The sequence below is a fragment of the Balaenoptera ricei genome, chromosome 11 (assembly GCF_028023285.1).
Source record: "Balaenoptera ricei isolate mBalRic1 chromosome 11, mBalRic1.hap2, whole genome shotgun sequence".
In the NCBI taxonomy this organism is placed as follows: Eukaryota; Metazoa; Chordata; class Mammalia; order Artiodactyla; family Balaenopteridae; genus Balaenoptera; species Balaenoptera ricei.
This window is the reverse complement of record NC_082649.1, coordinates 69,166,945-69,179,836: the sequence shown is the minus strand read 5'-3', so window position 1 is coordinate 69,179,836 and position 12,892 is coordinate 69,166,945. Positions and strand designations below refer to the sequence as shown.

The 12,892-nt window shown below is 54.9% G+C and overlaps 3 protein-coding genes across 4 annotated transcripts in view; 1 reads left to right on the top strand and 2 right to left on the bottom strand.

Annotated features, from left to right (window-relative positions):
- The window catches only part of MAPKAPK3 (MAPK activated protein kinase 3), a 37,773-nt gene extending 28,760 nt beyond the window's left edge, over positions 1–9,013 (bottom strand). Inside the window, exons 1-2 of one of the 2 annotated variants that reach the window (XM_059939746.1) lie at positions 8,833–9,013; positions 8,355–8,517 (exon numbers count right to left, since the gene is read on the bottom strand). In XM_059939746.1, the coding sequence (XP_059795729.1) occupies positions 8,355–8,517; positions 8,833–9,013 (344 nt within the window). Of the gene's footprint in view, positions 1–2,765; positions 2,867–8,354; positions 8,518–8,832 lie in introns of those variants that run through there. The other variant, XM_059939752.1, reaches the window with a different exon arrangement.
- On the top strand, positions 3,913–9,135 carry CISH (cytokine inducible SH2 containing protein). The gene is made up of 3 exons (XM_059939760.1): positions 3,913–4,242; positions 7,068–7,288; positions 7,530–9,135. Exons 1-3 carry the CDS (start codon positions 4,223–4,225, stop codon positions 8,051–8,053), a joined length of 765 nt encoding a protein of 254 aa, XP_059795743.1. The 5' UTR covers positions 3,913–4,222; the 3' UTR covers positions 8,054–9,135.
- The window catches only part of HEMK1 (HemK methyltransferase family member 1), a 34,579-nt gene continuing 30,585 nt past the window's right edge, over positions 8,899–12,892 (bottom strand). Inside the window, exon 12 of the mRNA XM_059939754.1 lies at positions 8,899–8,983. The gene's annotated coding sequence lies outside the window, so the exon portion shown is untranslated. The remainder of the gene's footprint in view (positions 8,984–12,892) is intronic.

The following is a 12,892-nucleotide window of genomic DNA, read 5'->3' as shown; positions in this document are numbered from 1 at the left end:
CCTTCTTCTCCTGTGCCTACCTGCCCCGCTCCCACATCCACATGTACACATTCTCACACGTGTTCACATGTGCACACACATGCAATCACACCTTTACACGTGTGCACATACGCACACAGAGATACACAGGCATACACATGCACACAACACACACACATTTATGCCTAGCTGGAGCCAGGACCTCTGTCCTTGAGCCCCACCTGAGAATCTGATCCAAGATCTCAGAGCCTTGCAGGAAGCCCTGTGATCCAGAAGCTACCACTGCTTGAAGGCTTGGAGACTAGAGAAGGATTCTCCTTCTCCTATGGAGATGACTGGTTTGAGCCAGATGAACCCAAAGCTGAGCAAGATCTCATTCTGGACAAGCAAGGCCCCACCCATAAGCAGAGGTCTAGAGAGCTGAGGGTGGAGGCTGGCCACTTGTCGTAGCCCAGGTCATCTCTGCGTGCTGTGGTCTCTAAGCTATCTTATTTTCTAAAAATGGAGTTAGATTACAATTGTTCTAACATTTTTGTATTTGTATTTTTTTGACCACAAAAAAATCTATATTTTTATATTGGCGGGAGGAAGTAGAAAAGAAAGTAGCCCCTATACTGAGCCCTATTCAGTGGCAGCTTTTTGTTCCATAGGGTTAAGGAAGACTTTGAGGAAATAAAAGTTGTTTGGAAAAATCCAGGTGTAGTTGCTTTGTATATTGTAATGGGTAGAAGGGATGAAGTGAAGGGTGAAGGACCCTCACACGCTCCATATTGCCTCAGACTATGTCCTGGAAACCTGAAGTGGAGAAAGCGCCACTTTCATTCCTGCTTCTTGGGACTGTTGATGGCCATGTAGTGATAGAGAACGACAAGCAGGTTGGCGAAGATGGCGAGCTGCACATCCATGATCGTGGCTGATCAGCTGGGCTCAGCTCCAACGTGGCCTGTGCGCTCTGTATCTGTATTTTTTAAACTGGTCTCTTTTTATTAAAAATTTTAATTGCATAAGCAAAACTTGCTTGTTATAATAAATTCGAACCATATAGAAATATAAAAAGCAAGGAATGACAATGTCTCTCCGCTTGCAGTGTCCATACCAAGGCCAATGCTTAGACAAACACACACGTTCCCCACATGGCTTCATCATAGACACGTGTTTTGCAGCTGACCCAGGGGAGTCAGAATGCATGGTTTCCCCTCACTGCTCACATTCCAGCAAGCATCTGCCACCTGCAAATTGATGGGAGGATTCAGTATTGGGGATGGCTGGGCCAGGGCAGGTGGGTACATGGTGGCAAACTCTGCCACACAGCTCTCCATGAGAGCTGTATGTCCAAGGGGATGAGGGCTGAGAACTTTGGAATAGCTTACAGTGACGAAGGAATCCAGTGAGTGCCTGGGTGGGGTGGTGGGGCAGCTGAAACCCCTCTCTCAACACACACACACACACACACACACACACACACACACACACACGTGTGGACGTGTGGACTATTCTTTGGGGAGAGGAGAGGCTGCATATGTGAAAGTTTACAGACCAAATGAGCCAGACCCTGAGGAAGGCACTGCTGTATATTCTTGTGACCCATTTTGTGTCTGTTCTGGGTGGGGAAGGGCAGAGAGATCCTGCAGCAAGAATCTCGGGTGCACGGGAGGGGTTTTTCTGGAAGGAAGAATCCATGGAGATGTGGCACATGAAACTATGAGAGGAATTGCCACTGGGTGGCAGTGTGGGCCCAGCAGTCAGGGCAGGAGAGGTGACAATTAGATGGCCAGAGGGACCCACAACACCTGGGGCAGGCAGGCACCTCGGGTAAAACAAAGGCACACCACTCTTCCCAGCATTCAGGGGAGGTGCATAGTGCTGTCAAATTTACAAAGGGCAGCTGGAGGGCAAAACCCTTGGGTCCTTTAGTTTACACACAGAACTGCACAATCACTGACTTCTGTAGGGGGCGCTTTCAAGGGGACACCTGTGGTGCCCTGATGTTGACTGTCCTGGAGGCAGGGAAGCTTCACTGAGGACCTGAAAGTTGGATCCTGAAGGATGTCTAGGAGTTGGCTTATCATAGGAGCCTAGAGAGGAAGTGGGGGAGGGGTTGGGCCTGTGAGATCTAGGGTATATTTTAACCTCTCTATGCTTCATTTTTATCACCTGTAAAGAGGGGACAATATGTAGTAGTTAGGCAATGAAATGGGGCTGGAAATTGCTGAGAGCATCTGGCACATAGTAAGCATTCAGTAAAGTAATCACAGTTAAAGGGAAAGGGCAATCTCGGGGTAGAGAGCTTGGGATTTGTCGCCAGGGGGACCAAGGTTCAAATCCTAGCTCTGTTGCTTGGCAGCTGTGAAGCCCCTCTGTCTTCATAGTATGTGGGGCAGTAGACAGTTCCTACTGGAGAAACAGCACCTTATACAGGGGCTCCATGCTGGGCTCTCCAGGTGCCCCAGCCATCAAAGTGGTAATGAGGTCTCCACACCCATCTCCACCCCATGCAAGCAGCTTCTGGCCTACTCAGGACTGGTGGGGCGACACTGAAGCTCAACTTCCCTTCAGGAAATTTACAGAGAAGTGGGTTTCCTGAAGTCATTTCTCATCTTAACCAATTATTTTGTCATTTTGTCCTGTTCCACAGGGTTTTGCTTTTGGACCCCCTTTGTCTTCCATCCCCTCCCAGGAAGGGCAAACTCAGCCCTGTCTGCCCTGGGGAAAACCTGGATACTGCCATTTAGGCTTCTGGACCCTGCCAGGAGTCTGTCATCCCTGCTAGGGGACCTGAAGCTTACCTTCTTTCTGGGGAACCTGGGGGTACACACCGGGAAGTGGGAAGTGGGGAGTGGACCCTGCCACTTCTCCAATTCTCTCCCTCTCCTTCTGGTCCAAGGGCTTAGAGGAGGTGTGTGTAGCCGCTATGGTCTTTCAAGATGTTCCCTGGTGAGTCCAGTGAACTGGGAAAAGGTGGAGAGGATCAAGGGTAGGAGCATGGGCTTCTGACTTTTGTTCCCTGGGGCTCAGCATAATGGGGGTAATACCAGCTGTTGAGGATCAAATGTATCAAGTGCTCCATGTAGATGGGAGGGGGTGTCACTGCTCCTTCTCTCTACCTTTACCCCCCACCTTCAGTTTATCTCTGGGTGTTTGGAGCTCCAGGTCTCTCTCCCACATTTTTAGAGGACCCACCAACCCAGAGACACATGTGAACTGTCCTGTGGGGTGAGCTGGGGTCCTGCCTGCCCCTCAATCGGTAGTCATTTCTTCCTTGATTGGAGGGCCGGCCAGAGGCCAGGCTGGGGCCGAGACTGGATGGCCCTGCCTGGTGCAAAGGTTGGGATGGTGCCTTCTCCCCCAACTCTCAGTGAAAACGTTCTCGCCTGGATCCTCTTGGCTGTGGTGGCCACAGGCTTGACCCCCGTGAAGCTCCTCGTATCTGAGTACTCCCTCTGTACCCCTTCCCTCCCCTAATGTCCCTCTCCAAACCACATCCCTTGCCACCCACCTCCCCAGACACAGAGTCCAGGGGTCCAAGTGCAGCCCACAGGGGGCCCCTGCACACCAGACAGACCGCCTTGGAGGAGCCGCTAGCTGGGCAGACAGGCCGGTGACCGCGCCCTCGTGCTGCCACCGGTTCTACAGAGAGATAAGGGGGCCTGTCCCCAACGAAGCGGAGTGCCCGAAAGAAATCTGGGCTCCGGTAGGTAGAGCACCTGCCCCTGCCTAGCCCTTTTCAACCGGGACTTTCCCTAATGTTCTCTAGGTCACTCTCAACCCGGCTTGGTCACGTCAGCCTTGGGTCCAAGCGCTGTAATTGGCCCTGCCTGACCACTCGGCTCCACCTCCTGCGCTGCGATTGGTCGGCGAGCGCGGCCCCGCCCCATTTTCCTGGAAAGTTCTTGGAAATCTGTCAAAGGTGTTTCCTTTAGCGGCCCTCGGCCGCAGACCAGGGAACCGACTCTCTCGCCTGCACCCCTCCCCGCCCGGCCGCACAGCCGGCGGTTCTAGGAAGACGTCGCTTCCGGGAAGGGCTGGGACACAGAGGACAAAAGATTAGGCTGCTCGCCCCGCCCTCCCGGCCCGCCCCACGCGCCCTCCCGGCCCGCCCGCGCTGCCACCTCTCAGTCCCGGCCCGCCGCCCGTGCGCCCCGGGAGCCTGCCTTGAGAGCGCGACCCGCGCCCACTGGCTCCCTCCAGCAGCCGCCGTCAGGCCGAGCCCCAGCTCCGGAGCAGCCGCTGCCGCTGCCGGGACATGGTCCTCTGCGTTCAGGGGTAAGCGCGGCTCTCCGCCCCCACCCACCTCTGCGCCGGCACGCGGCAGAGTTACTGGCCTCGTGCTAGCTGCCGAGCATTAAGAGGGCTTGACCGGTCGGAAATGATCGAGCGCGGAAAGACCTTGAGAGAAACAACAGGGAAGGGTGACAACATCGTCACCACCTCTACTGGCACTGTGGGTAGGGAAACTGGGGGTCGGCTGGCGACAGGAGAAACAGGGTGGGCTAAGCGTGGGTTCTGGCTGGAAAAGGTAGACGCCTCAGGCAGCGCGTCCTCCAAGGCGTGGCTCACCTGCCCAGCCGTTCTGGGCTCGGAGCGCTCTATCCTAGCCTGCCGGCCCAACAGCCTACTGTGACCTTGGGCCAGCCCCTGCCCTTCTCTGTCCTGTCATCCACTCTCCTGCCTCGTCTAGCAATTAGGCTGTTCTTGGGAAGCCAACCTGAGATCCTTGCCTCTCCCCTGGTTGGCACCTGCTGAACAAGCAGCTGTTGGGAGAGCCTAGGTTTGGCCCAGTCCTGCCTGAGGCACCCCCACAATGTCCTCAACCCTCCTCTCAGCCCAAAATGGGATCCCAGTGTGAGAAGGACCTTGGCTCCTGCCTCCCTTCTCCAAGTTTCCCAAAATGTGGGGGTGGGGTGGGGACTGATAAGACAGAGTCTTGGCCTCAGCTGAGCATTCTTGGTACATTCCTTCTGGCCAGAGCCTCAGGATCCCCTTCAACCAAGGGTCTGATGCTCTCCAAACTGATCTGACAGGAGCTCAGAAAGTTCCAGGGAGAGTGAAAGAAGATCACTTGTGATCTTGTCAAGTGACAAGATCTTGTGTGAATGGGTGCTCCACAGCAGGGAAAGCAAGATTTTTAAGACCTGCACACACACACACAGCCACAGACCAGCTGGTGCCCTCCTGAGGTAGGGCGCAGGGATTCCCAATTGTAGGTATGGGTTGTCAGCTTTGCTGAGGGATCCCCCCTCAGGGCTGAGTTTGCCTCATTGGCTTATGTGCCCAGGCAGAACTCACAGGCTGGGCTCCACAGCAGGCACACACACATACTGGCCACCCACACCTGGAACATAACAGCCACCGCCAAGACAATGACACCTCCCATACTCCTAGAAGGCTCCTGGGCCTGAGCTGAGCTCTGGGTCCCAGCAGGCAGGCCATCAGCCAGTTCCTTGAAACTCAGCCTCTAGCTCCCCAACAGGGATTCCAGAGCTCCCGTAGTACAGCCAGGGTAGGGGTGGAAAAGTATTAGCAGGCTGTGGTATGCTAGGGTCTTATGGCCCCTTCTTCTCTTGAGTGGTCATGGGCCCCTGATTTGTTAAAATCTTCTAAGAGTCACCTATAACCTACACTGTATAACTTACACTGTCAGATCTGGTACCTCTGCCTGACTCCTGCCGCCGGTTCCTGCCCACCTCTTCCTGCCTCGTAAGCAGTACCTGTCAGTGTTTACCCATGCCATCATCTCTGCCTGTGGTGCCTTCCCTGCTACTCCTTCCTTTAGCCTGGCAGACTCAGCTCAGGAACAGGCAGACCCTGACTTCCCCCTAACATTCTTTGCTTTTATGACTTTGGGTTATGAGTTTTCCTTTAGGGTAGGGCCCAGGGTTTCATTATTTGGTATCTTGAGGCCCAGGAGAGAACCAGACCCAAGACCCGAGGATTTATTTTGTGATGAGTGGGAGAGGACCAGCAGTCTCTTCCTTGGGAACCAGGGCCATGCCCCTCACTCCCAGGAAGCCCCAGGATCACCATGCTGGGTGGGCTTCCCCTAAAGGGAAGCTACTGCTCAGATTGGGGCCAGTTCAGCAACCCAACTCTAGCCATCTGAAAATATGGTGTGGCCGAACCCCTCAGTGTCTGGGCTGGTAGGACCCCCTCATTGAGGAGGAGGGGAAACTGACGTCTAGTGAAGAACAGTGTTTGCATAAGATCATAGTGCTTCGTAGGGCAGGCTCATCAGGGTAGGATTTGGAATGTGGGATGAGTACCCTGCCCTTTGGTGGGAGCTCATATTTATGGGAGGTGGGACTTGTCAGTGCCTTTAGAGGCCACTGTCTACCCTATACCCTCAGCTGGGAGGAGGAGAGAACGGGATGGGTGTCTGACCTGTTTGGGGAGATTATTCCAGCCTCTAAGCCCTGGCCAGTGTGGACCTAGGTCCCTCAGACAGATACTCCTATCTGTGGGGAGGTAGCATGTGACCAATCCCTCGGCTCAACCAGAACCAGTGCCATTTAATTGGCCCACCACTGCCAGGAGGGCACCACTGTGAAGCCTCTTTGTGCTGGATCCCATCAGTGTGGTGAGAACACCAACTGGCAACTGTGAGCTAGAGATGCCTATAGAGAATGAAGTGTATTTGGTTGGTGCAAAATAGAAAGAGATTACAGTTGGCCCTTCATATCTGCAGATGCGAAACCCATGGATATGGAGGGCCCAAAGTATTCACTGTACTACGCCATTCATATAAGGGACTTGAGCATCCGCAGATTTTCGTATCCACGGGGGCTCCCGGAACCAATCCCCTGCGGATACTGAGGGATGATTGTAATTACTGTTTAATAAATGCAGGAGGGTGGAGAAGTCTCTTTCAGAAGAGGGTTCATATGTGGGGAAAGTAATCAAGGGGCCTTTTGTGATGACAAGTGGGAGGTGGGGTACTGGTCTCATTGAGCCCATGGGTGGGCAGAGGGGAAACTGGGGCTCATAGTGAGATAGACTGGCCAGAGGTCACATAGCCAGTCTGGGGCAGAGGGGATCTCTGGAAATGGGGAGAGCACAGGGCCTCCACTCACTGCCCATCCACCTCTTTCTAGACCTTGTCCTTTGCTGGCTGTGGAGCAGATCGGGCAGCGGCCCCTGTGGGCCCAGTCCCTGGAGCTGCCCGAACCAGCTATGCAGCCTTTACCTGCTGGCGCCTTCCTGGAGGAAGCAGCAGAGGAGTCCCCAGCCCAGCCAGAGGGTGAGCCCAAGGTGCTGGACCCCGAAGAAGATCTGCTGTGCATAGCCAAGACCTTCTCGTACCTTCGGGAATCTGGTGAGTCTGAGGAGGGAGGCAGGACTTGTCCTGGAAAGTCTGATGGGGAGAGTTTAGCTCTGCCTGTTGTGTCTAATTTGAGAGGCATGGCTCTGGCCAGAAGAGTCTGATGGGAGAAAAGGGGTACAGCACTCCCCAGGGAGGTGTGAAGAGAGAGGCTGAGCCCTGCCTTGCCCGGGGTTGGTGCACCCAACTAATTTCCACTGTGACCAGTCTCTTAGCCCCCTCTCCATTTGCCTAGGCTGGTATTGGGGTTCCATTACGGCCAGTGAGGCCCGGCAACACCTGCAGAAGATGCCAGAGGGCACATTCCTAGTACGTGACAGCACCCACCCCAGCTACCTGTTCACATTGTCGGTCAAAACCACCCGTGGCCCCACCAACGTGCGCATTGAGTACGCCGACTCCAGCTTCCGCCTGGACTCCAACTGCCTGTCCAGGCCGCGCATCCTGGCCTTCCCAGATGTGGTCAGCCTTGTGCAGCACTATGTGGCCTCCTGTGCTGCAGATACCCGAAGTGACAGTCCTGACCTTGCAACCACCCCAGCCCTGCCTACCCCTAAGGAAGATGCACCTGGTGACCCAGCACTGCCTGCTACTGCTGTACACCTAAAACTGGTGCAGCCCTTTGTGCGCAAAAGCAGCACCCGAAGCCTGCAGCACCTGTGCCGCCTCGTCATCAACCGTCTGGTGGCCGACGTGGACTGCCTGCCACTACCCCGGCGCATGGCTGACTACCTCCGACAGTACCCCTTCCAGCTCTGACCCAGCCAAGCAACCGCCTAGCCTCACCCAGCCAGACCCTGGAGGGGACACCGGCTCCAGCTGGACTTGGGCTCCCACTATCCCTCCTCCAGTCATCCTGGTGCCACATGCATCTGGCAGCTGGACCAGGAAGGGTCTGCAGGAACAAGGCTGGGGGTGAGGGGTAGGGAGAAGTGTCACGCGACTTGGAGGTCAGCGCCCCCAGCTCCCATGTGGCTCCACTGTGGCGGGCCATGTGACAGAAGAGGGGACTGGCAGCACCTCGTCTCACCCTGTGGGCTGGGCCCAGGCCCCCACTCACCTGCTGTGGCCTCCTGTACTGCGTAGACTTGGCCAGCCCTGGTTTCTCAGTCCACAGGGTGGGGCAGGCCCCCTCCTTTCAGCCAGCCTCTGTCTCAGGGGGGATGGCAGCCAGAGGAACTGAGGTTGACAGTGACAGTCCCCTGGTGCGGGAGCAGGCCAGGCTGGGGGACGGCACAGTTATATAGTATTTATTTATTTATTCTCCTTGGGTTGGAGAGCCAACCCCACCTCTCTGCCTGAGCCCTGAGTGCTCCAGAGACCCCAGCCCTGCCTCAGCTTCTCTGGTTCCTCCCGGCAGAGAGCCTCATCCTGAGATGTGTTGCTGGACCCAAGGCAGTCCTGGATGTCCTGGCGCTGACCCACCCACCTGTGAAGGTGTCCACCCTCTTCTGCCTCCAGCCCTGTTTTGGGAGGATGGGTGAATAAACAAGAAAAGGGAGCCAAAGTGTTAGGGCCTTGCAGAGCCTGCCACTCACCCCCTTGCAGGGCAGAGCCCTGTCTGCACAGAGCTGGTCTCGCTGGGGCACAGGCCCTGCATGAGTGTGGGTGCCGTGTCAGGGAGGGGCATGGTAGTTTGAGGACTGCCACTCCACCTCTGCTGGGTCTGCTTCCTGCCCAGGAAGGTGCCTGCACATGGAAGAGGGAAAGAAAATACATATCTGATAAGACTTTATAAAATAATTATTTCTAAAAAAAAAAAAAAAACCCCACAGTTTGGTAGTCTTTTTTTTTTTTCACTGATTTTTCTGTAATGACAATAAAATTGTACCTTTCATTTATGGAGCCCTCAGTGGGGCCTCTTTTGAGTTGTACACAGTTTGTCCCCTTTGATCTTACTATCATTATCCCCCACTTTACATCTGGGTCAGCAGAGGCCCAGAGACCTATGTGGTACAGCAGGCCCTGCTAGGGCACCCAGTAAAGAGTGGAGGGGGTAGCGAGAAGCCTTTCTCCACTCATTTCCTCTTGTCCCCTTGGAGGGTGGGATGCAGGAGATGAAGGCCAGTTGGATTGCCTGCAGGGTCACTGCCCAGTGTCAGGTGGGGGGTGGTGGCAGAGGAGCACCAGATCTGAGAGATGTGTAAACAGGAGATGTCAATTAAAGATTGAAAGTGGAGAATACTAGGGGGATGGGGACTGTGGACTACTCCTGGGGGCAGCGTCTTTTGAGATGAGGAGACCAACAATCAGAGAAGTCAGGACCAGTCATTCCAAGGAGAAGGTACAGGGCATGCAAAGGCACCAGGGCGTGACTGGGAAGCTTATATTCCTGACCACAAGGAGGACTGGGGAAGGGTCATTCTGTGCAGTGGGGTGGAACAGTTGAGTTGTGGATAGTGGCCAGTAAGCTGGCAGGGTCTGGCCTGGGATGGGGCTAATGGGGCTCTGGTCTAGGCTGATTGGGGTTTGGGGACTCTCTCACTCAGGGCCCTGCATATCAGAAGTAGGTGAAAAAGCAATTAAAATGAAAACGCTCTCCATTATCTGATGGTCTGCCTTTGGAGCACTTCAGCACCCGGAATCCCACTATGTCCTGAAATTTTCTGCATCTTTACTTGAGTACCTCACAGGAAGGCTCCTGTGAACCTCATTCATAGCCTTTAACCCTTATTTTAGAAACAGTTCTAAACTTTCTATCTTCTTAGCCCTTAGACAATTAAAAGCTGAAGATTAGAAGAGGCAAATGTCAGCAGATTGAAGGCAGGAAGGTGTGAGGAGTGACGTGTTGATGACAAGGAGCAGGCAGGAAAGGATAAAAATCAAGAACTATGGCAGCACAGAACCTTGGGGGGCATGGAGATAGTTGTGGGAAAGAATGGAGCTGATGTTGGGTGAGAGTGAGCAAGAAGTGGGTGAGGGCTGTCTTTATCGGAGCGGTGCCCAGGCCCACGTGTCCCGCCTGGTGCCTTCTCCGTTGCTGGCTGCAGGGCCCAACAAACACCTCCTCCAGGTCACCATGGCCCTGCCAGGGATGTCTGCAGTTCCTTATTGCTTCAGCCTGGATCCCAGCCCCTTGATGACTCCCAAAATGCCTGAGGTGACCCCTCTGTCTGCTCCACCCCCAGATCTGAGTCACCCAGTGGGTGGGTAGCAGACACAGAGGGGCCAAAGACAGGCTCTTCCCCACCTGGTGCCATGACCCAGACAGAAAGTGCTGGAGCAGGAGGAAGCCCTTCGTTGTCCACAGAGGGGACAAGTCTCAGGGTGCCCACCGGGTGCTGGCAACAGACAAGGGCTTTGCACCTCATGTAATGCTCACCACAACCCTAGGAGTAGGTCTAAATATTACCCATATTTCACAGAAGAGGAAACTGAGGCCCAGAGGGGGCAAGAGACTGGCTGAGGAGGTGAGGCACAGAGCAGAGCTAAGCCTGAGGGGTCCTGACTGCCCACCTGCCCCTGCACTGCTACATGAGGTGGCGAGGACGGGCAGCTGGGGTGGGGGGGCGGCTTTCAGGTGAGTTGTTCTTGGATGCTGGATTTATCCCCTTGCGTTCCTGCCTGCTAAGGTCTCTGGAGCCACTGGCCTGACCAAAAGGGTCCTATCCCGTTCCCCGTCGCCTCAGCCCAAGCCAGGGTCCAGCTCTTGCCTGAGGAGGGGCTACCAGCTACTTCTGACCCCTGATACTTTGTTGCTTCAATCTTTTTTTTTTTTTGGCTGCACCGCCCCGCATGTGGGATCTTAGTTCCCCAACTAGGGATCGAACTCACAGCCCCTGCCTTGGAAGCACAGAGTCTTAACCACTGGACCGCCAGGGAAGTCCCAATCTGCTTCAATCTTATTTTCATGTTTCCCTACCAAGGGAGTGAGTGACGCCTACTTAGAACAGGATCAGTGGAGAGCATGTCATCGGGCCCCAGACCCAAGTCAGAGACCCAGCCTAACAGATGCTGAAAATCCTCTGGTCACTGCAATCACCCCTGGGTGGTTCTGGGCTGGTGAAAGGAGCACACCTACCGGCACTGACCAAGGAGGAAGAGAGGAGCTGACTGGAGGGCACACAGGACCCTGCACAACATACAAACAATAACTGATGGGAACCCTTTACCGATTAAGTCCTTTACCAGCACACATGCTCTTTGGGCACAAACTGGGCCAGACTCCATCTGGGCCCTGGGGACACAGCAGGGAATAAGATGGACACACTCCCCATCCTTGTGGGACTCGTGGGCTGGTGGGCGAGAGATAATAAGTAAACAAATGGGCACTCAGGATGAGTTTTGAGAGTGAAATGAAAGCAAAGCAGGAGGCGGGGAAGAAAGTGCTTTGGGTGTGGGGACACTGCTGCCGATGAGAGGGTCGGGGAAAGCTCTGGAGCAGAGTGGCACTGAGCCTGGACACCCGAGCAAAGAGCAGGAAGGAACTGGCTATGCAGACAACTTAGAGAAAGGACATCCCAGGTGGAAGGAGCTCCAGTGCAATGGCCCTGAGGCAGGAAGAAACCTGGTGTGACCAGAAGATGGCTGGCTGCCCAGGAGGGCTGAGGAGACAGAGGGCAGGTGAAGAGGGCAGAGGGTGCACATGGATTGTGCTCTGGTGCGATGGAGCGCCCCTTCAGTGTTTAGCAGGGACAAGCTATGATCCAATGCTCAGTTCTAAGGAGTGAACCTGTCAGCTGGGGGGCGATGGCCCCACAAGGGCCTGGGGGCCAGAGGCCAGAAAGGAGGTTGAGAGGTATGGGATATGGAGGAGTAGGGTGTGGTGGAGAGCAGAGGAGGCGAGGTGATCCTGGGTGGGGTTCGTGCCCCATTAAGTTCTCACTGCAGCCTTGCACACCAGCAGAGGTTGTCCCCATTTACAGCAGAAGAGGTAAGACTCGAGAGAGGTGGTGGCTTTTTCAGGGTCACACAACTTGTGAGGGGCAGAGCCGGGGTTCAAACCCTGACTCAAGACCTCATTTGTATAAACTGCTCTTCTGCTCTGCCTCCCAGGGGCTGGCATGCTAAGGCCTTGGCCCTCACAAGGCACTGGGGACATGCAGAAGGCCAGGCAATTCAGGAAGGCTTTTTGGAGGAGGGGGGCTGGGGACTGCCCTAGAGGATTCTGTCAGGCCACGGGGAAGTGGGTTTGCAGATTGATCCTTTGTGGTGTCCATCCTCGGACTCACAACGCCCCTCTGGAAAAATTCTGGGACAGAGATGCCACTAGGCCATTCAGGTTTCTCTTGTCAATCAATGAGAGGTCTTGCTGGGAGGCTTCACCCATGATCACCGAGTGTCCTAACACGCCCTGAACCATCGGGGTCTCTGCACCTGGGCCCAGCTTCTAATCTGCCAGCTAAGCAAATCTTGCTGGATCAAGGCCGAACATGGGTCTGAATAGGTCTGCGGACATGGCCAGGCTGGCTCCACTCTCAGATGGGAACCCTCCTGCCCAGCACAGCTCCACAGTGAAATAGAGGAGCCAAGAGCCTGAAATAAGTCCTAATCAAGAAGGCAGGAGGATTCTGGGACCTCACAAAGGCCCTCTTTCTTCAGGAGAAGTGGAGCCTGCGCAGGCCTGGGCAGCCCTTTCATACCAACCTGTTAGACCAG